Here is a 27,979-nt window from a genome sequence, read left to right as displayed (position 1 = left end):
TAAAATATTAAGCTTTTTAACACCTTTTTTTTAACATTGAAATGAATGAGAGCATGCTTCAAATCCTTAAAATCTTCTTCCGCTCCCAAAATTTTCAGCTCCTTCATACTTTCATCTACAGACGCCAAACAAACTTTAAAATGTTCACAAAATATTCAGCTATCTGGCTATATCTTTTCAGTTTGATATCTTTTACAGTTTTTGTGAAAAAGCTGTTTAAGTTTAGTGATCATTTCAGGAAATTATTTAGGAATTATTGTATTAATTAAACTGAGTGTCTATTGGGGTGCTTAGAGTGGATGATGTCATACCTAGAGCACAGAGCCTTAAAAAAAATTATCTTAGTTCCTTCTCTATAAATTGCTCTCACGCCCACAAGATCTACTTGTCATACACAATTTATACATCAAAACGTAGGTATTTTTGTCTAGTTTCAGTGAATGTGCTCAGTTTTGTGATACACCTTTTACTTTTGGCTGGTTGAGCTTCCAAATGACAAGAGTTCTACACTTTCTTCCATTGACTGTCCTGTATAAAATTCTTCACATTTCCCAGCGAAACACACAGCTAGCTTCTTTTTTAAATCACTGACATGCCCACATTTTTAAGATTATCAACATAAATTTTATACTGATACGTTCACAAAGGCCGTGTGTCTCTAACGGTGAAGTCGCTGTTTCAATAGGATGTACTATTGTGGATTTATTAAGGCTTGTTTGAAGGGTTCTCTCACACTGTCTTTCACTCAGGCAGATAGTGAGGAGATTTTTTTACAGTGTGTTCAGGGGACAGTCAGCTAGCAGATAGGGAGATGCTATTCAGCATTCCCACGTATTTTCTCCAGGAAATGCATTTTCTAGTTTCAGTTATTTTTTCCAAGGGGTGTAATACCAAATATTAAATTGAGGGTGCCAATAATGTTGTGCAGTCCATTTTTGGAGTTTTGCGTGGAATGTGTCAGATTGAGCCATTTGTTTCTCCACTTTTGGTGTGTCATACCAATACAAACAAAAAAATGAACATGAGAATGCCTAAACATTTGTAATTGCAATAATTTTTGGGGCAAAGTGGTGCACTATCTGACAGAAATGCATGGGTGCCAATATTTTTGGCCATGACTGTATGTACTGCTTGGATTTCTGTTCACTTCTTTCTTAAATTCATTAACGCTCAATAAAAGTCAGTAGGGGCTGTGGAGGTAATGTTTACCACACGTAACAATGTCTGTATTTTGCTGGCAGATCTCATTGTCAGCTGCAAACTGGATTTGAACACTGTCCTAACAAAAGGTTAAGACCCCTTTCACACTAGGGCCATCCGTACGTCAGTGGTAAATTGCCACTCGTTTTAGCGGTACTTTACCGCTGTTTAAGCGGTGCTTTTCGCCCACTAGCAGGGCAATTTTAACCCCTGCTAGCGGCCGAAGGGGTTAAAACTGCCCGTGTTGCGGCACTTCGGAAACGCTGCCCATTCATTGCAATGGGCAGGGGTGTTTTGGGAGCACTGTATACAGCGCTCCCAACCCGCCCCAAAGATGCTGCTTGCAGGACTTTTCCTAACGTCCTGCAAGCGCACTGCCTGAGTGTGAAAGCACTCAGGCTTTCACATTCGGGCAGCATGGGAGGCAGTTTTCAGGCGCTTTACAGGAGCTATTTGTAGCGTTAAAACGCCTGAAAACTGCCTCAGTGTGAAAGGGCTCTAAAGATATAGAAGTTGGCCTTCTCCATTGTTTGTTGTTTGGATGAAACTCTGTGTGTTCCTCTGCCAGTGGAGTCAGAAGGAGTTTTCCCTCATGTCAAATTGTGTAGCTTGCTGAGACCTGCTTCAAACAAATACCTATAAAGATAACAATATTTTTTCAAAAATAATTTTTAGATATGCTGTATGAATGGGAACACAAAACAAACATAGTGGAGTTTTTTCAAATTCAACTAAAATATTGAAACTTTACAATAAAGGTTCTCTCCTAATCAATGACTTACTGTATGCCCTGTACACATGAGCGGAATGTCCGACAGAAAAAGTCAGACGGAAGCTTTTCATTGTCTATTCCGATCCTGTGTGTGCCTCATCGGACTTCTTTTTTCGAAAATTCCGACGGACCTAGAAATGGAACATGTTCTAAATCTTTCAGACGGAACCAATTCCTATCAGGAAAAACGATCGTCTGTGTCTGCTGTTCCAACGGACCAAAAACAACGCATGCTGTGAAGCAAGTTCGAGACAGAAGCTATTGGCTACTGGCTATTGAACTTCCTTTTTCTAGTCTCGTCGTAAGTGTTGTACATCACCGCGTTCTTTACGGTCGGACTTTGGGTTGACTGTATGTAGGCAAGACCGATTGAATGGAATTCCATCTGAGTTCCGTCTGAGAAACCTTCGGATTTATTCTGACAGCAAAACCGGTCGTGTGTACAAGGCATAAAAGATAAGACTGCTAGTAATTGTTATAAGAGCAGACATTGTGTTCATTACTGAACCACACATTACAAGAAAGAAGACCTACTCTCTAAATCAGTGACTAAAAGCTAACACTGCTAAGGCCCCTTTCACACTTGTATGACTTGTCCTGCGACTTGGGACTGCAAAGTCGCAGGACAAGTCGTTCCCCACGATTTCCAATGACAACCATTCATATTATGCACTACTTTGATCCTACTTCAGCCCATTGAATATCACTTAAGTCGGATCAAAGTCTTAACTGATCCGACTTTGGCATCCGAAAAAATGATGTGGGGTTCCCCCCAAAATCCATACCAGACCCTTATCCGAGCACACAGCCCGGCAGATCAGGAAAGGGGGTGAGGAAGAGCAAGTGCCCCACCTCCTGAACCGTACCAGGCTGCATGCCCTCAACATGGGGGGGTGGGTGCTTTGGGGCAGGGGGAGCCCTGCGCCCCCCCACCCCAAAGCACCTTTTCCCATGTTGATGAGGACAAAGGCATCTTCCCGACAACCCTAGCCATTGGTTGTCAGGGTCTGCAGGCGGGGAGCTTATCAGAATCTGGAAGCCCCGTTTATCAAGGGGGCCCCCAGATCCCAGCCCTCCACCCTATGTGAATGAGTATCGGGTACATTGTACCCTTACTCATTCACCTAAAAAAAAAGTGTCAAATATAAAACACAGTACACAGGTTTTTAAAGTAAATTATTAAGGCAGCTCCGGCATCTTTTCTGATTTCTTCTCCCTTCTCCGCTCTCCGCTGATGTCTTCTAGCCCTCTCCAGTTCTTCTCCCTCTATCCGCTGTCATCTGCCTCTGCCAGTTCTTCTCCGCTGTCTTCTCACTCTTTTGCCGGGTCTTCTTGCTCTGTTCTTCTTCCGATGTTGACACGAGGCTCTCTCCCATTCTAATGCTGGATGCACGGTGTGCCACTACTTATATTGGCATGGGGCGGGGTCACTGGATAACGTCATCTAGAGGCCTGCCCCTTATGACGCCACCGCCCGGGGCATGATGGGTGGTGACGTCATAAGGGGTGGGCCTCCAGTGACCCCTCCCCATGCCAAAATAAGTAGTAGCACACCGCGCACCCAGCAGAGCGGGAGAGAGCGTTAAGTCAACATCGGAAGAGCAAAAGAGCAAGAAGACAGTGGAGAAGATCCGGCAGAGGCAGAAGACAGCGGACAGAGGGAGAAGAACCAGAGAAGGCTACAAGACATCAGCGGAGAGTGGAGAAGAACCGGCAGAGGCAGAAGACATCAGCAGAGGAGGCAGAAGAGCCGGAGAAGGGAGTAGAAATCGGAAGAGACGCCGGAGCTGTCTTAATAAATTACTTTAAAAACCTGTGTACTGTGTTTTATTTTTGACACTTTTTTAGGTGAATGGGTAGGGGTACAATGTACAAGATACTCATTCACATAGGGTGGGGGACCGGGATCTGGGGGCCTTCTTGTTAAAGGGGGCTTCCAGCTTCCAATAAGCTCCCCACCCGCAGACCCTGACAACCAATGGCCAGGGTTGTCGGGAAGAGGCCCTTGTCCTCATCAACATGGGGACAAGGTGCTTTGGGGTGGGGGGGTTCAGGGCCCCCCTGCCCCAAAGCATCCACCCCCCCATGTTGAGGGCATGCGACCAGGACGGGGGGCACTCGCTCATCCCCACCCTCTTTCCTGAACTGCCCGGCCTGGTATGCTCTTGGAGGGGGAACCCGTACCGTTTTTTTTTTTTACATTGTGGAGTTCCCCCTAAAGATTCATACCAGACAGTGCCTGGTATTGTCTGGGATCAAAGTCGAATCCCTGTTCACTGAAGTCGGATGCATGTCGGACTTCAAGTCGCAGGGCAAAGTTGGATCCACAGTCGTAAGACTGTCATGTCGTACAAGTGTGAAAGCTGCCTAAGGGTCCCCGCACACTGGGTTTAAAAAAAACTCCAGTTCTTTTAACAGAAAAAAATGCTCACAAGTTTGGCGTGTTTAGCATTTTTTTCCTGCCAGAAAACTCCTCTCAAAAATGCAATTTAGGAGGGTTATTTTTCTGCCTATAAACTCTGGGTTCTGCTTCCTAAAGTGGTTCTAAAGGCAGAAGTTTTTTTTCATCTTAATGCATTCTATGCATTAGGATAAAAAACCTTCTGTGTGCAGCAGCCCCCCTCAGCCCCCTAATTCTTACCTGAGCCCATCTCGATCCATTAATATTGCACAGGAGGCTCAGCTGTCCGGGACTCTCCCTCCTCATTGGCTGAGACACACAGTGGACGCCATTGGCTCCCGCTGCTGTCAAAGTCAGTGAGCCAATGAGGAGAGAGAGGGGGCTGGGCCGAACCGCGAATGCATGTCTGAATGGACACACGGAGCTGCGGCTCGGCTCAGGTGCCCCCATAGCAACCTGTTTGCTGTGGGGGCACTCGACAGAAGGGAGGGAGGGGCCAGCAGTGTCGAAGAGGGATCCGAGAAAAGGAGGATCAAGGGCTGCTCTGTGCGAAACCACTGCACAGAGCAGGTATGTATAACATGTTTGTGATTTTTAAATGAAAAAAAAACGAGACATTGGTATCACTTTAAAATATGCTTCTAAACGTCCTAATGTGCTTGGACACATTGGATAACACTTAGCTACTTCTACATGCAGAAAAAAAAACCCCAAGTGTGCATGGACCCATAGAGTTGCATAGAGTTGCAATAACAGTGGATATGAGTGCATTACAGAACCAGGGATTACCGGAAAGAAGACGACCACGACGTGAAGCCTCAGTTGCCAATGCACAGGATAGTTCTATACGCTTCTCTTGCTCTTGAAGCTGAGACTCAGGATCTGGTGGCATCTCCAGCTCAGAGTCACTCAAGGGAATAACATTCTGCAAACTAAGAAATTAACAAACATGTTTGATGTTGTACTGGCCATGACAGAGAAGAAGCACTGTGACATATAGCATTAGATATGACAATTTAGTTCTATTTCAACTAAAACTCAGAGAACACAAATAAATACAAAAATAAGATACATGTATGTTTACTGTTTTATTTGTGAAAGGACTTGTATTTTAGCCAGTCTTATGAGCTCTGCCACACTGACTGTGACTAACACTTTTTTTGGTTCAGGAAAGTAGAATGTTATGTCACATTCCCACCTAATATTCAATGAATATTGAATTAGCATAATGAACTTCATAGTCAGGTTGAACAAAAAAAATGCCCAAACAAGTCAACCAAAAAATATTTTGTTCATAAATACCTTCAAATAGAAATTCTCCATATACAGTACATATCCAATACCCACAGTTAATCCAGAGGAACGTAAAAAAAAAACAATTCCCTCCTGATCCCCCATGAGTCAATTGGATATTCCCTGGATCAACTTTACCTATAAATATTAGTAACCAGTTATATTGTGTGCATTTAGGAAAGATACCAGGCCTCTCTTAAAACAATCTGCTGAGTTGGCCACATTTTCACAGCACTTACTGTGAAGAAGTCTTTCCATATTTGGAGATTATATCTCTTTTCCTTAAGGGCACCCATGTGCCCCAGCAAGATGGCCCCTTAGCTGAGAATCTCTGTGCCGGGGCTGCCAATACCACCTCACTACAGCTCTTCATATGGTTGGCAGATCAGAGCGCTATGCTCGGTCTTTTGCCACTCGTCTGCCCAGCCCAAAGTCAAGATAGCCACTGTTCCATCACAGCAGCCACGAGGTGTGCCTGGCTCTGCACAGGAACATGTTGGGGGTGAGGACTTTTTAGATGGCTGCACAGCTCTCTCTCCCCCTACTCATGATCCTCCACCACCCAGAGTCTCCGGCATTGACTGAATCTTTAACAGAGTGCACGCTGGATGAGCTAGTTAAATCCCAGCCTGCGCTGTCTCCTCCTAGCCCTAAGCTCTCTGATATAATACCTGCCCTGCTTCCATTTGCAGACCTTGGTGCACAAGCCCTTGTTGCCAAATTCTCTAAGCTTTTAGAACAAGGCTTGGCTAAAACTGCTGCACAAATTACATCAAAGCAGACATACAGGGCCTGGGCTCCCATATTCAGGTGATGGAAACGAATCTGCAATCCACTTTAGCTCGCACCAATCAGAATACGCAAAACACATTCAGGACTTACAGGAGCAATTGGTATCTTAAAAGAATCAAACATATTTAACCACTTGCCTACCAGGTCAATTCTGACATTTCTCTCCTACATGTAAAAATCATCATGTTTTTGCTAAAAAAAAATACATAGAACCCCCAAACAATATATATGTTTTTTTTTAGCAGAGACCCTAGAGAATAAAATGGTTGTTGCAGCTTTTTATCTCGCACAGTATTTGCACAGCAATTTTTCAAATGCATTTTTTGGGGAAAAAAACTGTTTCATGCATTAAAAAAAACAAAACAGTAAAGTTAGCCCAATTTTTTTGCATAATGTGAAAGGTGATGTTACGCCAAGTAAAAAGATAAATAACATGTCATGCTTCAAAACTGCACAAGCTGGTGAAATGGCGCCAAACTTCGGGACTTAAAAATCCCCATAGGCGATGCTTTAAAATTTTTTACTGGTTACATGTTTTGAGTTACAGGAGGAGGTCTAGGGCTAGAATTATTGCTCTCGCTCCAACGTTCACGGCGATACCTCACATGTGTGGTTTGAACACTGTTTACATATGTGGGCGCAACTTATGCGTTCGCTTCTGCGTGCGAGCACACGGAACAGGGGCACTTTAAAAAACAAAAATGTATTGTTAATTTTACTTTCATTTTCTAGTTTGTCACTTTCTTTTTACATTTTTTTTTTTAATTACTTTTACTCCTATTGCGGTGGGGTATGGGAACAGGAGAGCTTTAATTCAGAACACCTGGTGATGGGAAGATTAAAGTGCCTAATTGCCTCGCCTTCAAATCAGGATATCAATAGGTCAGCTGTTACTGAAAGTTGACCTGGGTCAAGGCAGGTGTTCATAGACTAATGCTGCCCCCTTCTGGAAGAGAATATCATACTTTCTGGAAGATGTTCAGGGGGATAACATTCTGGTGATTAGGAGGAACAGCCCCTTATAGCTTCTCATTGGACAGAGGACTACACGGGCGGGCAGATGGTGCTTGTGTGGATTCGCACTGGAGGAGGCGCTTGTTGAAGTTGCGGAAATGCACTCGATCTAATGCCAAAAAGAATACCTTTGGGAGTGATTCTGGATGCACCGTGGCCATATGTCGGCCAATAACTGCATCTGGGTCACGTTTGCGAATTGTGAGAATATGTTGATAAATTCTTTTCCAGAATTCATTAATCATCTTCCCGACGTAGTAGCAGCCACATTCACATGTGAACAAGTACACTACGCTGGGAGTTTTACAATTAACATAATGTTTCGGGTGGAAATGTTGTCCATTGGGTAGATCAATACTTTTTCGTCTGTCCATATACCGGCAATATGAACAGCCCCCACAAGAAAAAGTGCCTAGCATTTTGCATGTACCACCCCTGTGAAGTTGGTATTCGCTGGTGACTACCTTGTCACCCACAGAGGGGGCTCTTCTGAATGCAACAGCTGGTGTGTTAGGGACAAACTGGGACAGTGAAGGGTCCATGGTTAGTAAGTGCCAGTACCTATTTAGGATTTGCCTAAACTGTTTGTGTTGTACTGAGTATGTGGTGATAATCCAAGTTGTGACGGAACAACTTAGTGTTTTTTTTCTATGCCTTTTTCAGGCAGGTATTGGAATAGCCTCTTTCAAGAAGTCTTTTCCTAAGGATATCTGCTTCATTTTTGAAAATAGTGTCATCTGAGCAGTTTCGGCGAACCCTAAGGTACTGGCTGTAGGGTATGGACATAAGCGAAGGTTTTGGATGGAAACTATTTGCATGAAGCAGCGATATTGCCAGTATATGGACAGACGAAAAGGTATTGATCTACCCAATGGACAACGTTTCCACCCGAAACATTATGTTAATTGTAAAACTCCCGGCATAGTGTACTTGTTCACATGTGAATGTGGCTGCTACTACGTCAGGAAGATGAATAATGAATTCTAGAAAAGAATTTATCAACATATTCTCACAATTCGCAAACGTGACCCAGATGCAGTTATTGGCCAACATATGGCCATGGTGCATACAAAATCACTCCCAAAGGTATTCTTTTTGCATTAGATCGAGTGCATTTCCACCCTAGGGGAGGCGACTTCAATAAGCGCCTCTTCCAGTGCGAGTCTAGGTGGATTTTCAACTTACAGGCCACTCAACCACCTGGGTTAAATGAAGCATTTAACTTCAGATCATTTCCCCCAGGTTTTACATCGGGGGTCTGTGAGCTAAAATGTATTATTCTCATTTTTTCAGTTTTACATTCATATTCAATTCACATTTTTTATTTTTACTATTTTCCCTCTTTTGTCTTTTTAATTTTCTTCTTCTCCTCCCCCCTTTTTGCTTTTTTTTTTGCTTTCCGTACCATCTGTAGTTATGATGTTTGGTATTTTTGTAAACATCCTGGCTATTAATCTATCCATCCACCGGCAGGTAAGCTCCACCAGTGCAGGCTGGCTGAGTGATGGACTTTGTCCGTCTCTGTGCCGACCCTTTGTGCTGGGAGGAGCAACTGTATGTTGTCCTCAACGTCATGAGTTAGGAACTCCCCCCCGCTGGTGACGCGAGGACGCCATCACGCCGCGGTGGGTGTGGCTATGCCATGCACCTCCATGTCAGAAAGACACCTTGGATCTCGCAGTCAGCTGTTCCACTACAGTTGATTAAGTGAGATGGATAGGTGCAACTCTGACTGGCTCACACCGGACACAGCCTGGTATGTAACCACTGACGCCTAGACGGCTCTGTCAGTTCACCGGCTGTTGATCTGGTGTGAGCATCGCTTATGGCCTCAGTCTTAAGGTAACTATTTTGTTTTTTAAACAGGATAAGCATGGATCATGCACCACTTGTTGCTGCACCACTTGTTTATACTATTAACCTATTACATATACATATATGTACCTTTGTGAAGAGAGGGACTCACTCTCCTTCTCTTATTATTGTTTCCACAGTGCATATCTGCTGCTGTGGCAATTGCCAGGAACCTTTTGTGAACACATCTCGACAGCTGCCTTGTAGATACAAGCCTTTACCACCCGTATCGTGTATATGTATGGATTTATGCAGCCAGCATGTACCACTTTTCTGCATTGTCTTTTATCTTTGTAAACTTGCAGTGAATCTACTATATGTAAGTACCTTTGGTCCTGCTACTTTGTATTATTTATAGAAAGTTGTTGATAGTATATCTTTTTGATGTTGTCATATAAATACTATTATACACCTATATTTATGTTACAGATAAGAGCATAACTACCCAACCTTAAAACTACCCCTGAAGAAGAAAAATGTATACCAATGCAAAAATAATTTCCAAAACATGTTGGGTATATGTCTAAAAGTCTAGTTTGCTGATCCTAATTTGGTTTGGCCAGTGCTTTTTGACCATTAGCTTGGGTTATCATACAAATCTATTTTCTGTCTATGTTGATTCATTGATGTACTGTTACAATACATTTTAAGCGAATTGTGTTTATACGCAATATATATATTTTTTCTACTATTTGTACAATAATAAAGTTGGCACCTTTGTGCCTTTTTATCTACTTTTGACCCTTTATACTTTATTTCTGCCTTTAAAAGTCCAAGGGGGCATCTCCCAATGCACCTCGGTGCATGCTCTCTCTATGCTATTTAGGATGTTGGCAGCATTAACACACCATTCAATTCCCTAAAATTCTTTTTTCAGATATTATATCATATGACATATGGATTTGTTGGATTATCTGGATGCAGTTTCCATATAGTCAGACATCATGCAGTAATCATGATGTATTTGTGTCAGAAACCATGAACCAGACCGAGAGAGAAGTACAGTAAGGCTCGGTTCACACTAGGGGTGGCACGACTTGCAGGTCGCCTAACCGAGGCGACCTGCACACGACAGGGGCGGCGACTTGCAAAACGACTTCTATATAGAAGTCTATGCAAATCGCCTCAAGTCGCCCCAAAAGAAGTACAGGAACCTTTTTCTAAGTCGGAGCGACTTGCGTTGCTCCGATTAGAACGGTTCCATTGTACAGAACGGGAGGCGACTTGTCAGGCGACTAGGTCACCTGACAAGTCGCCCCCGTGTGAACCGGCACTAAAATCACGCTTGTTTATTACTAAAAATTAAAAGGTAAATAGAGTAAGCGTAGTCAAAGCATAGCCAGAGTCCAGTAACCGGATCGGGTAGTCAGCCAAGCCAGAGTCCAGTAACCAGATCGGGTATTCGGCCAAGCCAGAGTTCAGTAACCAGATCGGGTAATCAGCCAGGCCAGAAGTCAGGGATCCAAGTAGAGGAGCCAGAAGGGATGTCAGCAAAGGCAGTCTTAAACAGGAACGCAGGAGATGGTTTCTAGTGATGTGACCAAGGCAAAGGCAGAGATGAAGTGAGCTGGACAGCTTTAAGTAGGCAGGTCAGATGAGCAGGATCAGGAACAGCTGGGTAACTGTGGAGAGAGATGAGAGCTGGCAATTAGCTGACAGCTGAGCGGCCAGCTCAGAGAAGGTGACTGACAGTACCCCCGGGAAAAACTCTATGGAAATCACGGAGGAGGGCAGGGGCATGTACATCTGAGGATGAGACCCAGGAGCATTCCTCTGGACCGTACCTCTTCCAATGCACCAGGTACTGTATGCGCCCACGGAACCTACAGGAGTCAACAATGGATTGTACCTCATACTCCCCATGGTTCTCAACCTGTATAGGGTGAGGACGTGGCACCAAGGTGGTAAATCGGTTGCAGGCCAACGGTTTCAATAAGGAGACAAGAAACACATTTGAGATGCGCATACTAGGAGGAAGGTCCAACGCGTAAGCCACTGTGTTAATCCTGCGAAGGATACGGAAAAGCCCAATAAACCAAGGTGCAAACTTCAGTGAGGAAACACGAAGTCGGAGGTTGCGAAATGACAGCCAGACCCTGTCCCCAACCTGGTAGGAAGGCGCAGGCAGGCGTCTGCGGTCAGCATGGAGTCTGTACCTATCATTAGCGTGACGCAAAGCCTCCTGGACTTGTGCCGAAGTGGAACGAAGACCACGTAGATGCTTCTCTACGCAGGAATACTCTGCAGAACAAACGAGTCAGGCAACATGGAAGGTTGGAAACCATAATTCGCCATAAACGGAGACAATCGGGAGGCAGGATTCAAGGCACTGTTGTGAGCAAACGCTGCCCATGGTAATAGGTCTGACCAGTTGTTATTATGGTCAGAAATATAGCAACGTAGGAATTGCTCCAAGGACTGACTGGCTCGCTCTGTGGCCCCATTAGACTGTGGGTGATATGCAGAGGAGAAAGCAAGCTGAATTCCCAACTGTGCACAAAAGGCTCGCCAGAACCGGGAGACAAACTGACTGCCCCTGTCCGAGACAATCATCTTGGGTAGCCCATGTAAGCAAAGATCTCCCAAGCAAAAATGGAAGCCAGTTCTTTAGAAGTAGGCAACTTCTTAAGTGGAATACAATGACATATCTTTGAGAACCGGTCAACCACCATAAGGATAACTGTGTTGCCTTGGGAGTTGGGCAACTCCACAATGAAATCCATAGACAGGTGGATCCAGGGCCTCTCTCCATTGGGTATGGGTTGTAGGAGGCCCACTGGAAGGTGTTGTGGAGTCTTACTCTGAGCACGCATGGAACAGGCAGCTACAAAGGCAGTTACATCAGCAGGTAGACTAGGCGACCAGAATTGTTGGGAAATGGCCCAAATGAGTTGATTCTTCCCAGGATGGCGGGCTGCCTTTGGAGAATGGTAAGTCTGGAGCACGGCAGTACAGAGAAACTCTGGGACAAAGCAATGGTCACAAAGTTTCTCAGAAGGAGCATCGATCTGAGCAGCAAGAATTTTGTCACCCAAAGGAGAAGTAAGACTGGTGCGAACCGTAGCCAGAATACGATCAGGAGGAATCACAGGAACCAGAACCGACTCCAACTTGGAAGTGGAGAAAAATTGTCGTGACAAGGCGTCAGCCCTTACATTCTTAGTACCGGGTAAGAATGAGACAATGTAATTGAAACTTGACAAGAAAATAGCCCATCGCGATCGGGTAATCAGCCAAGCCAGAGTTCAGTAACCAGATCGGGTAATCAGCCAGGCCAGAAGTCAGGGATCCAAGTAGAGGAACAGCAAGCAGGCTAAGGAGCGAGAAGGGATGTCAGCAAAGCCAGTCTTAAACAAGAACAAAGGAGATGGTTTCTTGTGATGTGACCAAGGCGAAGGCAGAGATGAAGTGAGCTGGACAGCTTTAAGTAGGCAGGTCAGACGAGCAGGATTAGGAACAGCTGGGTAACTGTGGAGAGAGATGAGAGCTGGCAATTAGCCGACAGCTGAGCGGTCAGCTCAGAGAAGGAAGGGCTGAGGCAGTCCTGACAATTTGTCCATAGGAATATGAATCCACATTTATAGATAGACAAGTCAGTGGAGCGGGGTCTGTCTCAGGGTCATATCTCCAAAGACTGGAGTCTTAGATTGCATCCATGTATTGTGGCTGTCTGTGCAGAGGGCAGCTGATTGGGCATCAATCCAGCTTCACCAGTGCCCATCAATGCAGCCTGATCAGTGCCCATCAATGCAGCCTCACCAGTGCCCATCAATGCAGCCTCACCAGTGCCCATCAGCACAACCTGATCAGTGCCCATCAGCTCAGCCTGATCAGTGCCCATCAATGCAGCTTCATCAGTGCATGGGGATTAGAGAGGAGAGCCGCCAGATCACACAGAGCAGGGATCTCACTCTGTGACACCTGGCGGCTGCTGTCATACGAAGGGGGTGTCATACGAAGGAGGTGGGACTACATATGACAGCGGCCACCAGGTGTCACAGCGGTAGATCCCCACTGTGTGTGATCCGGTGGCGCTCACCCTCCCCCCTTCCCCTCCCCCCCTTCCCCTCCTAAGAAGCAGTGTAACGCGTGCGCTTGCCGCGGTCTCAGGGACTGCGGGTCCCTTAGACTTGATGTACGCCGGGTACCCGCGATCATGTCACGGAGAGGAAGAACGGGGAGATGCTTTTGTAAACAAAGCATTACCCTGTTCTGCCTAGTGACACGACAGTGATCACAACTCTCTCTCATCGAGAGCTGTGATCACTAGGGATGAGCCGAACAACCCCCGGTGCAGTTCGCAGCAAAACATGCGAACAGACCAAAAATTAGTGCGAACACGCGAACCCAGTTAAAGATTATGGGACTCGAACATGAAAAATCAAAAGTGCAAATTTTAAAGGCTAATATGCAAGTTATTGTCCTAAAAAGTGTTTGGGGACATGTATCAATGCAAAAAAAAAAGGTTTAAAAATGGACATTTTTTCGGGAGCAGTGATTTTAATAATGCTTAAAGTGAAAAAATAAAAGTGAAATATTCCTTTAAATATCGTACCTGGGGGGGTGTCTATAGTATGCCTGTAAAGTGGCACGTGTTTCCCGTGTTTAGAACAGTCCCTGCACAAAATGACATTTCTAAAGGAAAAAAAGTAAAAAACTGCTTGCGGCTGTAAAGTAATGTTGCCCTTCCCAGCCCATTAATGGGCCCTTTGGGTCTGGTATGGATATTAAGGTGAACCCCACACCCAAATGTAAAAAAAAGGCGTGGGGCCCCCAGGCCCTATATATTCTGAACAGCAGCAGTATACAGGCAGTCCCCAGGTTAAAAACAAGATAGGGACTGTAGGTTTGTTTTTAAGTTGAATCTGTTTCTAATTTGGAACAGGTACAGTGTAGCTCCAGCCAAAAAATCTATATAAAAGCTTTTTGGATAACATAGGGAAGGGTTATCATCACCTCTGTAACATTTGTTTTGCTGTCTGTGCCCCTGTTCAGAAGATTTCACCTCACTTTCTGTCCTAATGAGAATTGGATTTTGAAACTGTTGGGTTGTTGTAGAAACAAGGATTGGTGATAAAGCATCAGTGGAGACACCTTTTTCCCATATTAACTGTTAAAGGAGAGAATTTCCCTTCCTAGGGGTAGATTTCCTCTCACTTCCTGTTGTCTCCGTCCATTTGTAAGTAGGAGTCGTTTGTAATTTCGATCTTTGAAAATAGAGGACCGCCTGTATATACTATACAGCCTACCCTATACACTGCGGAAAATTGGGCCTTAGGTGTTGGTGGTGCCAGACCACTGTAAGCCCTCACAGTTACCCTTGGTGGGCGCTGTAACGGGCCCTGCTGCAAAATATTATATCAAGAATTGTAATTACATGCCCCTGTTAAACAGGGGCAGAAATATTGGGCCTTAGGTGGTGGTGGCACAGTACTGTAAAGCCTCACAGATACTCTTGTTGAGCGCAGGAACAGGCCCTGCTATAAAATATTAGATCAAAAGTTTTAATTACGTGCCCCTGTTAAACAGGGGCATAAAAATTGGGTCTTAGGCAGTGGTGGTGGTGCCACAACACTGTAACCCCTCACAGATTCTGTTGTTGAGTGCAGAAACAAGCCCGGCTGTGAAATATTAGAGCAAATAGTATAATTACATGCCCCTGTTAAACAGGGGCAGAAAAATTGGGCCTTAGGCGGTGGTGGTGGTGGCACAACACTGTAAAGCCTCACATATACTCTTGTTGAGCGCAGGAATGGGCCCTGCTATGAAATATTAGAGCAAATATTGTAATTACATGCCCCTGTTAAACAGGGGCAGAAAAATTGGGCTTTAAGCACTGGTAGTTGTGCCAAAACACTGCAACCCCTCACAGATACTCTAGTTGAGCGCAAGAACGAGCCCTGCTGCAAAATATTACAGCAAAAACTGGAATTACATGCCCCTGTTAAACAGGGGCAGAAAAATTGGGCCTTGGGCACTGGTGGTGGTGCCACAACACTGCAACCCCTCACAGATACTCTAGTTGAGCGCAAGAACGAGCCCTGCTGCGAAATATTACAGCAAAAATTATAATTATATGCCCCATGTTAAACAGGGGCAGAAAAATTGGGCCTTAGGCACTGGTGGTGGTGCCCCGAAACAAAAATGTTCTTAAAAGCTATCAACATGATCATTGAGGAGGAATAGGATAGTCACTCAGCATAACAGGATAGTCACTCAGCATAACAGGATAGTCACTCAGCATAGGCAGTCTTCAATGGATCTCACATTCATAGAAAAATTAATCAGTTACTCAGCATCAGGTGCTTGCTAGCTGGTGATCCAAGACTGATTCATTTTTATGAAGGTGAGCCGGTCAACTTAGTCTGTAGACAGGCGCACTCTGTGATTGGTTACAAAGCCTCCAGCAGCACTGAATGTGTGTTCAGAAAGAACGCTGGATGCAGGACTGGCCAGTAGCTCAATTGCATATTGTGCAAGCTCTGGCCAGTGATCCATCCTCAAGACCCAGTAACCCAGTGGATTTTCGGTTGGAAAGAACTCCAAGTCTGATCTTGCCCCTAGGTATTCCTGCACCATGTAAATCAGACACTGGCGATGGTTGCTGGAACCGATCAGACCTAGGGGCTGCGGACTAAAGAATTGTCTGAACGCATCAGTCAGACGGCCACCTTCTCCACCGCTCCTTCTGTGACTGACCGAAGCCTCAGCAACACGTTGTCCAGGAGGACCAGGAAATTGTTACCTCCCCAGGCTCTGGAAACGCATTGCACAAACCTTTCTGCATGGCCTCCCGAAGATGTTTCATCCTCTGCTCCCTCTGCGAAGGCTGGATAAGTTCCACAACTTTACCCTTGTAACGAGGATCAAGAAGGGTTGCCAGCCAGTAATGATCCCTCTCCTTGATACCACGAATCCGAGGGTCCTTTCGCAGGCTTTGCAGGATCACGGAGGCCATGCAGTGACCACCTCCCAGCCAACGTGGGTTTCTGGGGACTGAAAACGATCCCTTGAAGACTGCTGCTGATGCTGAGTGCTAGGCTCCACCTACATGCTGACACAATCCTTCTCCTCCTCTTCTTGTGTGATTGGCGGGCCCGCAGGAATAAGGTCAGGATAAAGGGGGCATTGACAGGTAAGGAAGTCCTCCTCTTCCTCCCTCTGTTCTGCCTCAAGTGCCCTGTCCATTATTCCACGAAGCGTGTGCTCCAACAGGAAGACAAGAGGGACAGTATCACTGATGCATGCACTTTCACTGCTCACCATCCTCGTGGCCTCCTCAAATGGTGACAGGACAGTGCATGCATCCTTGATCAGTAGCCACTGGTGTGGCGAAAAAAAGCCAAGCTCCCCTGACCCTGTCCTGGTGCCATACTCACACAGGTACTCATTGATGGCCCTCTGCTGCATGTGCAGCCGCTGCAGCATTGCCAATGTTGAGTTCCACCTGGTGGGCATGTCAAAAATGAGGCCGTTCTTGGGCAGGTTGCATTCCTTTTGAAGGTCAGCCAGCCGAGCACTGGCATTATATGACCGGCAGAAATGCCAACAGCCTGCCTCAGGAGATCCTGTAAGCCCGGGTACCTGCACAAGAACCGCTGCACCACCAAATTAAGGATGTGAGCCAAACAGGGAACATGGGTCAAGTATCCCTGTCGGAGGGTGGAGAGGAGGTTGGTGCCATTGTCGCAAACCACCATTCCTGCCTAAAACTGGCGTGGCGTCAACCACCTCTGAGTCTTTCCCTGCAGAGCTGACAGAATCTCTGCCCCAGTGTGGCTCCTGTCCCCTAAGCAGACCAACTCAAGCACCGCATGGCATCTTTTTGCCTGAGTGCTTGTGTAGCCCCTTGAATGCCTACGGAGCACCGCTGGTTCAGAGGAGAAATCTGCAGAGGAAGAGGCCATAGAGGAAGAAGAAGAGGAGGGGTGGAGGAGAGGTGTGGCAGAATCACCACTACTAGCATTTTGGAGGCGTGGTGGCGGAACAAGCTCCAACAATACTGCACCCTGTCCTGCATCCTTCCCAGCTAACAGCAGACTTACCCAGTGTGCCATTAAAGAAAGGTAACGTCCCTGTCCATGCCTGCTGGGCCATGAGTCAGTGGTAATATGCACCTTACCTCTGACCGCCCTGTCCAATGAGGCCAAGACATTGTCTTCCACATACCGGTAGAGAGCCGGAATGGCCTTCTGTGAAAAGAAATGGCGTTTGGGAACCTGCCACTGAGGTACTGCACATTCCACAAATTCACAAAAGGGGGCAGGGGGAGTCTACCAGCTGAAAAGGCAGCAGTTAGAGTGCTAGCAATTTAGCTAAGCTAGCATTCAGCCACTGAGCATGTGGATGGCTGGGACCGAATTTCTTTCGACGGTTTACCAACTGGGGTAGGGAAATTTGCCTGCTACAATCGGCTGTTGGTGTAGCGATAGCAGATTGCCCGCAAGTACTTGGCACACCTAATTCTACACCTTCATTCCTCTCAGTGCAGGTTTCTGAGAGGACTGAAGGTATAGTGGGGTTTGAGATCCCAGCTGATGAGGAGCAAGGAGAGGTCTGCCTTGTTCTTTGGTGTGGGTCTTTTAAGTACTGTTGCCAATGGACTGCATGGGAGGTCTTCATATGTCTGGTCAAGCATGTGGTGCCCAAGCGGTTGCTGTTTTGGCCACGCTTGATACGCTTCAGAAATATGTTGCAAACAGCAATGTGCGATCTGCTGCACACGTATCAAAAAAGGCCCACAACAAAGAACTTTTCAAAATACGCGGGGAGTCAGCAGCGCCCTGCACATGCGGAGCTCTGCGGTGTGTTGTAGTCGGGTGGCTGCCCTTAAGCTGGCCCCTGGAGGGCATCCTGCCTCGTTGGAGATGTGCCTCCTCCTCTCTTCTATCAGGCACCCACGTAGAGTCAGTGACCTCATCATCCCCTCCCTCCTCCTCACTGGAGCAAACCTGGCAGTATGCTGCAGCTGGGGGAACATGACTGCCAGTTTCTTGTCCTTCTTGGGCACCCCCTCTCTCTGGGCTCACGTTACTGCCTTCCTCAACCTGGGTACCATCATCGGAGCCTTCTAAACGCTGCGCATCCTCCTGCAGCATGTACCCGACACTGTGGTCGAACAGTTCGGGGGACTCCTCCTTGCATGATGTTGGGGCTAGGGAAGGAGTGACTGATGACCTTGAGCCGATGAAATAGGCCGCTTTGGCAGCTGCATTGGCAGGCAAACTGCTCTGAGCCTGGGTGACAGAGGATGAGGACGGCTTATCCACTCTACCAATTCTTCTGCATGTTGTGGATCAACACGGCCAGCTGCCGAAAAAAGGACAAGCGTGTCCCACAACCACGTGCTGAGGAAGCACTGTGTCCACGACCAGCACTTTTGGCTGTAGACACAGAGTCTGCTTGCCCTCTTTTAATGGCCTGTGAGCGTCTGCCTCTCCTTGGTGGCCTTCCAGACATGCTGTAAAATTTTACATTTATTGAAGAATAAAATGTCCAAAGTACAATCACATGAGAGAGGACATACATGGTCAATAATGGCTAATCATTGCCATTATTATTATAGCCATTATTGACCCTGTATGTCCTCTCTCATGTGATTTTACTTTGGACATTTTACTCTTCAATAAAGATGTTTTTTCTTCAGAGTGCGGCTATCCAGGAACTTTCTCATCTTCACCCAGGAATGGCCTGCGGTCAGATATAGGCTTGGCTAGACTAGAATGCAGTGGATATATATATGTAGGAGATTGTATATATATTTTATGCACTGCAGATCACTGAATCACCTGCCTGCCTGCCTGAAAGTGTATTTGAAAACATACACCAGGAATGGCCTGCAGTCAGATATAGGCTTGGCTAGACTAGAATGCAGTGGATATATTTATATGTAGGAGACTGTATATATATTTTATGCACTGCAGATCACTGAATCACCTGCCTGCCTGAAAGTGTATTTGAAAACGTACACCAGGAACTTCCTGCAGTCAGATATAGGCTTGGCTAGACTAGAATGCAGTGGATATATATATATATATATATATATATATATATATGAGACTGTATATATATTTTATGCACTGCAGATCAATGAATCACCTGCCTGTCTGAAGTAGAAAAAGTACACCGGGAACGGACCGCAATGAGATCTAGCTAAACTGTATGCAGTATATATATATATATACTAGACAGACTGTATATGTATATGAAATACACTGCAGCTAACTGAATCACCTGCCTGCCAGAAGTATAGTAGAAACAGTACACCACCAGGAATGGACTGCAGTGAGATTTAGCTAAACTGTATGCAGTGGATATATATATATATATATCTATATATATAGATATATATATCTATATATATAGATATATATATATTAGACTCACTGTATATAAATATGAAATACACTGCAGTTAACTGAATAATCTGCCTGCCTGCTCAATCTAAATGACACTCTCCGTCCACACCGGCAACGACACACTACACGAGGCCGACGTACAGTCAGCCTTATATAGCGTGGGCATGGACTTAGTCCCCCTGAGCCATGATTGGCGAAAGGCACCCTGCCTTTGGCCAATTATGGCTCTCTTAGCTGAGGGCGCTGTGATTTGCCAAAGCATGCAGGTCATGGTGCATGCTCTGTCCAATCATCATACAGCAATGCACTGCGTTCCCGCAGTGCATTATGGGCCATTACGTGCCGCTCAAATTTGGCGTGAACGGCCCATAATGTTCGGTTTTCGACGAACAGGTGAACAGCCAATGTTCGAGTCGAACTCATGTTCGACCAGAACAGAAAGCTCATCCCTAGTGATCACTGTCCTGTGTGTTGAAGTCCAGCCCCCTCACAGTTAGAATCACTCCCTAGGACACACTTAACCCCTTCACTGCCCCCTAGTGGTTAACGCCTTCACATCCAGTGTCATTTACACAGTAATCAATGCATTTTTATAGCATTGATCGCTGTATAAATGACAATGGTCCCAAAATAGTGTCAAAAATGTCCGATGTGTCCTGCATAATGTCGTAGTCCCGATAAAAATCGCAGATCGCCGCCATTACTATAAAAAAAGAATAAAAATGCTATAAATCTATCCCCTATTTTGTAGACGCTATAACTTTTGCGCAAACCAATCAATATACGCTTATTGCGATTTTTTTTTTATTTTTACCAAAAATATGTAAAAGAATGCATATCGGCCTAAACTAAGGAAAAAAAATGTTTTATATATATTTTGGGGGGATATTTATTATAGCAAAAAGTACAAAATATATTTTTTTTGGGTTTATCCTAAAGAAATCATGGTTGTTTTAATGATTTCTTTAGAAATCATAAAAGCCAGGAACAATAAGTTCCTGGGTTCTAAGGAAGGTTCTATAAGCTAAAATAGCAAGCTAATAGATATTGTGGATAAGAATTTGATTCTGCTCTTGTTTCATTTCAAGAGTCCTGGTGGAGCCAGAGATTGGCGAGGTCCCTGGAACATGGATGAAATATGTTAATCTGGTTGGCAGTTGTCTGTGCCATGCCACATCACAAATTTGTTCTGAAAAAAATTCAGGGGAGAAGGGATTAATGAGAAGGTTCAGACTAAAACTTGTCATTTAAAGTTTCCTTTCCTTATGAACAATTTAGTTCTAACGCAGCATCTAAAAGACTTTGCCCATTGACGGGAATTGTGAAACATGCCTGAGTCTCTCCATTTATTTATGAATGCAAACATACTGTATATACAAATGCAATAGGGTATGGGTTAGGGAAGGGAATATAACCTAGCCAGTCCTTCAAAACAAGAGATGTAAACCATGGGGTTTTCACTGAGGAATTAAAAGTTTTGGGAAGATGCTTTACTTTGTGTTCTGGATAGTGAGATCATGGCTGGGAAAGAAGCACCTGTGTATTATTTAGGACCTAGAAGAGTATGTTTCTTGGTCCTAAAGGATACCAATGTAATGTTAGTCATGGCACTAGGGTGTTTTGTGAACCTAACAATAGCTAGAGGTGCAGTGTACCCTGGCCAATGTCTCTGAAATCCAGGCACAGGGATGGAATTATGTGGTTTAGTCATTGTTTCGGGTTTACATGTGTTGTTTGACCCGACATTTATATAAAAGATCTCACATCTGTCCATGTTAGTTGAGGGGTGAATTGATGGTAAGGTCTCTTCATACAAAGTAGAGGCTTTGCTGCCAATTAGGAGTCCTGATGTACCGCTGATATGCAAAATAACTGTAGAGAAGACCATATTAACCACTTTAGTCCCGGAAGGATTTGCCCCTACCTGACCAGGCCCTTTTTTGCGATACAGCACTGCGTCGCTTTAACTGACAATTGCGTGGTCATGTGACGTTGTACCCAAACAAAATTGATGTTCTTTTTTCCCCACAAATAGAGCTTTCTTTTGGTGGTATTTGATCACCTCTGCAGTTTTTATTTTTTGCACTATAAACAAAAAAAGAGCAACAATTTTGAAAAAAAAAAAACCACAAGATTTTGTACTTTTTGCTATAATCAATATATCCCAAAAAAAACAAAAAAAAAACAACTAATTTCTTCATCAGTTTAGGCCGATATGTATTCTTCTACATATTTTTGGTAAAAAAAAAAAAAATCGCAATAAGCGTATATTGATTGATTTGCGCAAAAGTTATAGCGTCTTAGGGGATAATAGGGGATAGATTTATGGCATTTTTTTTTTTACTAGTAATGGTGATGATCAGCGATTTTTATCATGACTGCGACATTGCAGCGGACAGATTGGACACTTTTGACTTTTTTGGGACCAGTGACATTTACACAGTGATCAGAGCTAAAAACAGTCACTGATTAATGATGTATAATTCTAAATGTGTGTTGATGAATGGTGAGTGAATGGACATCCTTTGCCTGTAGTTGACCCTATCGTGAAGCTATCAATATGGAGAAGACACGGAATGGTGCCATGGAAGTTACAGGCGCAAGAATGGTGGTGGTGTAGCATTCAGGGGCAAAGCAGCACATCTTAGGAAGCACAATGTGTCTTAAGGTCAAACATTTATGGATTGTTCTATAGGGGCTGTCTATGAAGAAGGGTGATGTGTGCCCTTCGACACAAAGCAGCATATTTTGGAAGGCGCACATTTTTTTTTTTTTAATATCAGAGGTTTCTGGACTGTTGAAACCTGAGTACACCTAAACCATTTGGACGTATGTGGGTAGCCTGGAATGTCAGCAGAGCAAGATTACCCAGCAGGGTGTGTGTGCAACTGAAGAGTGCTTATTATAATCTTCATCTGGGAAAAGAACTTACGCATACCCCCTTGCAGTGAGGTATGGGAACAGGAGAGCTTTGCTTCAGACCACCTGGTTGTCAGGGCTGGCTCAGCCCTTCCTTCTCTGAGCTGGCCGCTCAGCTGTCAGCTAATTGCCAGCTCTCTTCTCTCTCCACAGTTAACCAGCTGTTGTGGATCTGCTCATCAGTCGCGCCTACTTAAAGACATCCAGCTCACTTCTTTCCTGCCTTCGCCTTGGTCACATCACAAGAAACCATCTCCTGTGTTCCTGTTTAAACACTGGCTTGCTGACATCCCTTCTGGCTCCTTATCTTGCTTGCTGTTCCTCCAATTGAATCTGTGACTTCTGGTCTGGCTGATTAACCGATCTGGTTGCTGAACTCTGGCTTGGCTGATTACCCGATCTGGTTACTGAACTCTGGCTTGGCTGACTACCCGATCCGGTTACTGGACTCTGGCTATGCTTTGACTACGCTTACTCTATTTACATTTTTATTTTTATTAATAAACATGTGTGATTTAACTGTACTTCTGTCTGGTTCATGGTTTCTGACACTAGTGATGGGAAGATTAAAGTGCCTAATTGCCTTGCCTGCAAATCAGGATATAAAAAAGGCCAGCTTTTGCTGCAAGTTGAACTGGGTCAAGGCAGGTGTTCATAGACTAATGCTGCCCCCTTGTCGAAGAGAATAACATACTTCCTGAAAGATGTTAGTGGGAATAACATAATTCCTGATGATTAGGAAGGACAGCCCCTTATAGCTTCTCATTGGACAGAGGACTACACAGATGGTCAGAGCATGTTGGTGTGGGTTGTGTCTGATAATGCTTTAAAATACCAGGGCATGTCATGGTCTGTCTCTTTCTCTCTTCGTCCTGGAGCCCAGCCAGCATACAGAACCAGAGACCAAGGACTTACATTATTGTTAGGGCTGCAACTAACGATTATTTTCATAATCGATTAGTTGGCCGATTATTATTTCGATTAATCGGTTAATAACCTTTACAAAAAGTGTGGTGTATAATTTAGTTAATATGTAAAGTTTAAAAAAAAGGCCATTTATTCTTAAATATCTCTATGCAGTAGTAAATGTAAATAACCATCTATATGGTTAGGGAGCAAAATCTCTAATCCACGCTGAGAATAACAGACAGAAGAGATATACTGTATACTGTATATTGTACTATTAGAGGAGATATACTGTATACATTCTATTAGAGGAGATATAGTATATCTCCTCTAACAGTATATTAAAGGGTGAATCTGGTAAATATCATCAGACTCAGAGATTACATTTTTTTTATTTAAAAAACAAACAATATCTTCCTTCAAAAAAATGTCATTTTAAGAATGTTCGTTCAATTTTCTAATCAGTGGGGTCAAATCGACGTTCATTTTCAACCACAATGATGGGAAAATTTGGAAATAATAGAAAACTTCTTGGTCAAAGGAATTTTTAGACAGTGTATGTGGTTTTCATTCAGAAGTTACATTCATTTTAAAAACAGAATGTTAAAAACAAGTGAAAATTTAATGAAATTAAAAATTCTTTCATTCAGCGAATGTACAAAGATTTTTCTATGAATATTCTCGTCTGAAAATTGATCCATGTGGCCAGCATAAGGCTCAGTACACACCTATGGAATTTGCTTTTGATCTGTTTCTGCATTGCTTTTTGCTGTGCGTTTTGATTTTTTGCGCACATGATTTTGCATTTTTTTTGGACAATTTGTTGTTGGGCAGATTAAAAAACACAAATTGCTGCAAAAACGCATTACATGTTTTTCTGCAGCTTCTCCATTGAAGTATATTGAACCAAAAAAGCACCGTTTTGTGTTAAAAAAAGTCCCTGACCCTTTCCAAATATGCAGCGGTTGAAAAAAGCATAGTTACAGTAGCGATTATTTGCTCTTTTTGTATTTTAAAGGGCTCATTTTAGTTTTTTTAACCCTGTTATGTTACTGGCCGATTAATCGATTATGAAAATAGTAATCGATTAATTTAATAATCGATTAGTTGTCAATTAATCGATTAGTTGTTTCAGCCCTAATTATTGTAACAGCTATGTTCTCTTTGTTTAATCTGCTCTGTAGTATTCTTTTAGTTTTTTATGTTAGCATTTCTACTTTACTTGTAAATAAATGAGAACTTTGCTTATTTGAGCATTGTGTTTATTTCTATCGCTAACATTATTATGATATCATCACCATTAACATTATCAGAGCTTTGATAGAATAACTACCGTAACTATAGGAATAGATAATATAATACATATTTATAATAGATATGGGAATCCAAAACCACCCCAAGTTGCAAGACTGCAACTGAGAATCGTCCCAAGATTTCCAAATGAGTCAGTATCAGAAACTGAAGGGCTTATCAAAGTTATTATATGCTGCTGAAAGGCATAATTAATATAAATATATAATGGTCATCATACATAGTACTCAAAGCATTTACTGGGTACATTTGCAGTGTGATACCATAATCATAATCACTGTGTGAGTAAGTCTCTGTCAGGGACATGGCCGTTGCAGGACTGGCAATTTGCCCATATCCAACATGGGTGCCCACAGAGAGTCCAGATACATGCGGGAGCGATGCACACGCATGACAGATGTTTGTGAGAACGTCGTTTCGAGAGATCCCAGACCTTCAAACCAACCTGGATGTTACCCAAGGTCTCTTTCCCTCCAGCACCCAGTCCTTCCAACATTCCTGCATCTGAAGTTGAGCCCATGCAGATCGACTTGGTCGGTTCAGCCCTTTCTCCAGAGGAAAAGCTCCATCGTCGTCAGTTTAATCTCTGTCTCTACTACAGAGGGAATGGACATTTCCTACAAAACTTCCCTATCAGGCTGAATAAGCCATCCTATCAAATTCCAATGTACTATAAAGTGTCAGGATCCTCCTCATCTCACCTTGTTCTCCCTGTTTCTCTACTGGTGGCGGAAGAGGAGATCTGGCTCTCAGCCATCATTGACTCAGGGGCCTTTAGCTGCTTCCTAGACTTAACCTTAGCCAAAAACTTGGAATTCCCCTTGTTATCAAGAATCAGCAACTAACAGTACACTTGGCCGATGGCTCCCTGCCCAGTTCTGGACTGGTTACTCATGAAACGCTGCCAATTCTCACAGTGACCAATTCCAGCCATAAAGAATTGGTACGCTTTGATGTACTGTGCTCCCCCATGTTTCCGGTCACCCTGGGAGTTACCTGGTTACGGGCACACAATCCCTATATTGACTGGCTCAAGAACGAAGTCCTGTTCACGTCTACGTTCTGCCAGCAGAATTGCCTTACCCCTATTTCTAGAGACTGCACTAGCTGTTTGACCCTACAACCCGTCTCCAGTGCCAGTCAACATCTACCACCAAAAAAAGGCTGACGCCCTTCCACCTCACCGTCCCTATTATTGTCTTATTAAACTGCTCCCAGGCTCTGAGATTCCGTTCGGCCGTATCTTCCCCCTGAAATTGAACTTGAAACTTTACGGCGGTAACGAAAACCTGGAAAAGGAATTTAGCCGTCCTTCTTCATCTACTGCGGGTGCTGGCATCTTCTTTGTTGAGAAAAAGGATGAATTATTAAGACCTTGTGTGGATTAAAGAGAGCTGAATAGGATTACCATCAAAAATCGCTACTCGTTCCCTCTTATCCCAGAGTTGTTCCAACGTTTCTGTACTGCTCAAGTCTTTTCTAAACTGAACTTACGGGGTGCCTACAATCTGGTTCGCATTTGTGAATTGGACAAATGGAAGACGGCATTCTCAACACGTTTTGGATACTTTGAATATCTGGTGATGCCGTTTGGACACTGTAACGCCCCAGACAAGTTCCAGAACTTTGTGAATTATATTTTTTTTGTTTTCAAACGTTTTTATTGTAGGAAAATATAACATTTGGGTGTACAGGCACAGTAGTGACATGAATCATAATGGTACAAAAGCTTTTAACAGATAAATGAAGTATCACACACAGTGCAGATCATAGCTCATACAAGCGTACAAAGTGAGCCCATAAAACAATAGTAGTAAAATAATAAAATAAAAAGGAAATAAAAAGACACACGAGTAAAGAAAAAATGGGAAAACTGAAATCATACAATTGTGATCGATGTGTACTTCTAATTAAATAGGTTTACAGTCAGGGAGTAAGACACAATGTGCCTATTATTGTAAGGATCTAATATGTTGTGAAGGCCCTGGGGTGTCCCCTTAGTGTGTTCTTAACAAATAAAGCTAACCCTCAATTTATAGAGGGTCAGCTGAGGCATCTGGGGGATCCTCCAGTCTGTTGCTCAGTAGATGAGCTGTCCAGATGTTCCATTTTCGGTCAAATATAGGCATGGAATCCAGGAGAGTATGATGTATTCTCTCCATAGATCTGATAGACTCCATACGAGAAATCACCTGTGACCAGGATATCTGGGGGCGTTTCCAGTTCAATGCTATTGCCCATTGAATTGCACTGAAGAGTGTGTGGATTAATTTTTGTTAGGGGTGGGGAACACCTGGAAGCTCCGCAAACAGCAAACACATCTGACATGTCAAGGTAAGTGATATTCCGGAGAGGAGTCTGATAAGGGATGTAGTTTTGTGCCAAACAGTGTCCAAGGCCTTACAACTCCAGAACGTATGCAACAGCGTTCCCCTGTCCTGGCATCCTCTGAAACATGTGCCAGCGACCAGGGGATATATTCTATGAAGACGCTCCGGGGTGTAGTACCATCTAGTGTGAAGCTTAAGCACTGTTTCCTTTATTGACACATAACGTGTACATTTGTGCATATTATCTAGCATGTCTTGCCAATCTCCGTCAGGGATCTCTTGGGCCAACTCCACCTCCCAAGCCACCATAGCCGACGACTTTCGAGGGGAGCTGTGGTCATTAAGGTATCGATAAAGTACGGATATTGTCCCCCTATCTCTCGCCGCCTCTCCACATAGATGTTCAAATGGGGTTTTTGACATCTCCACCCCACCCCTCAAAAGAGTCGAGTAGAAGTGTCGAATTTGCAAGTATTGATGGAACTCAGATCTACCCATCCCATAGGTCTGCTGCAAGTGGGTGTAGGAGCAGAAAGAGGCGTTCTGCAGCAGAGAAGCGAGGTCCACCAAGCCCAATGCAATCCATTTAAGATATGGCAGATTGGAGGAAAAAGCTGGGGGAAATGAGGGTTCTCCCAAAAAAGAGGACAAGAGGGGGGCGTCAGAATGCAGCCTGAACTTTTTACGGTAAAGGGACCATAGATAAAGTGATTGACCAACGATATTGTTCAATGGGGTAATATCTTTAGGAGAGACTGAACGAGACCAAAGAAGGCCAGGGAGGTAGTATGGAGTTATTGAGATCCGCTCAAATTGTAGCCATGGCACC

General features: G+C 44.2%; 1 protein-coding gene across 5 annotated transcripts in view; it reads right to left on the bottom strand.

Annotated features, from left to right (window-relative positions):
• Positions 1 to 27,979, bottom strand: part of PLEKHA6 (pleckstrin homology domain containing A6) — a 1,624,617-nt gene that overhangs the window by 188,241 nt on the left and 1,408,397 nt on the right. For all 5 annotated transcript variants that reach the window (XM_073615840.1, XM_073615839.1, XM_073615838.1 and 2 more), the window contains one exon: positions 5,163 to 5,305. In XM_073615840.1, the coding sequence (XP_073471941.1) occupies positions 5,163 to 5,305 (143 nt within the window). The remainder of the gene's footprint in view (positions 1 to 5,162; positions 5,306 to 27,979) is intronic.

The sequence above is a fragment of the Aquarana catesbeiana genome, linkage group LG02, assembly GCF_042186555.1.
Source record: "Aquarana catesbeiana isolate 2022-GZ linkage group LG02, ASM4218655v1, whole genome shotgun sequence".
Taxonomy (NCBI): domain Eukaryota; kingdom Metazoa; phylum Chordata; class Amphibia; order Anura; family Ranidae; genus Aquarana; species Aquarana catesbeiana.
Note: the sequence above shows the minus strand (reverse complement) of the source record. Positions and strands in the feature narration are given on the sequence as shown.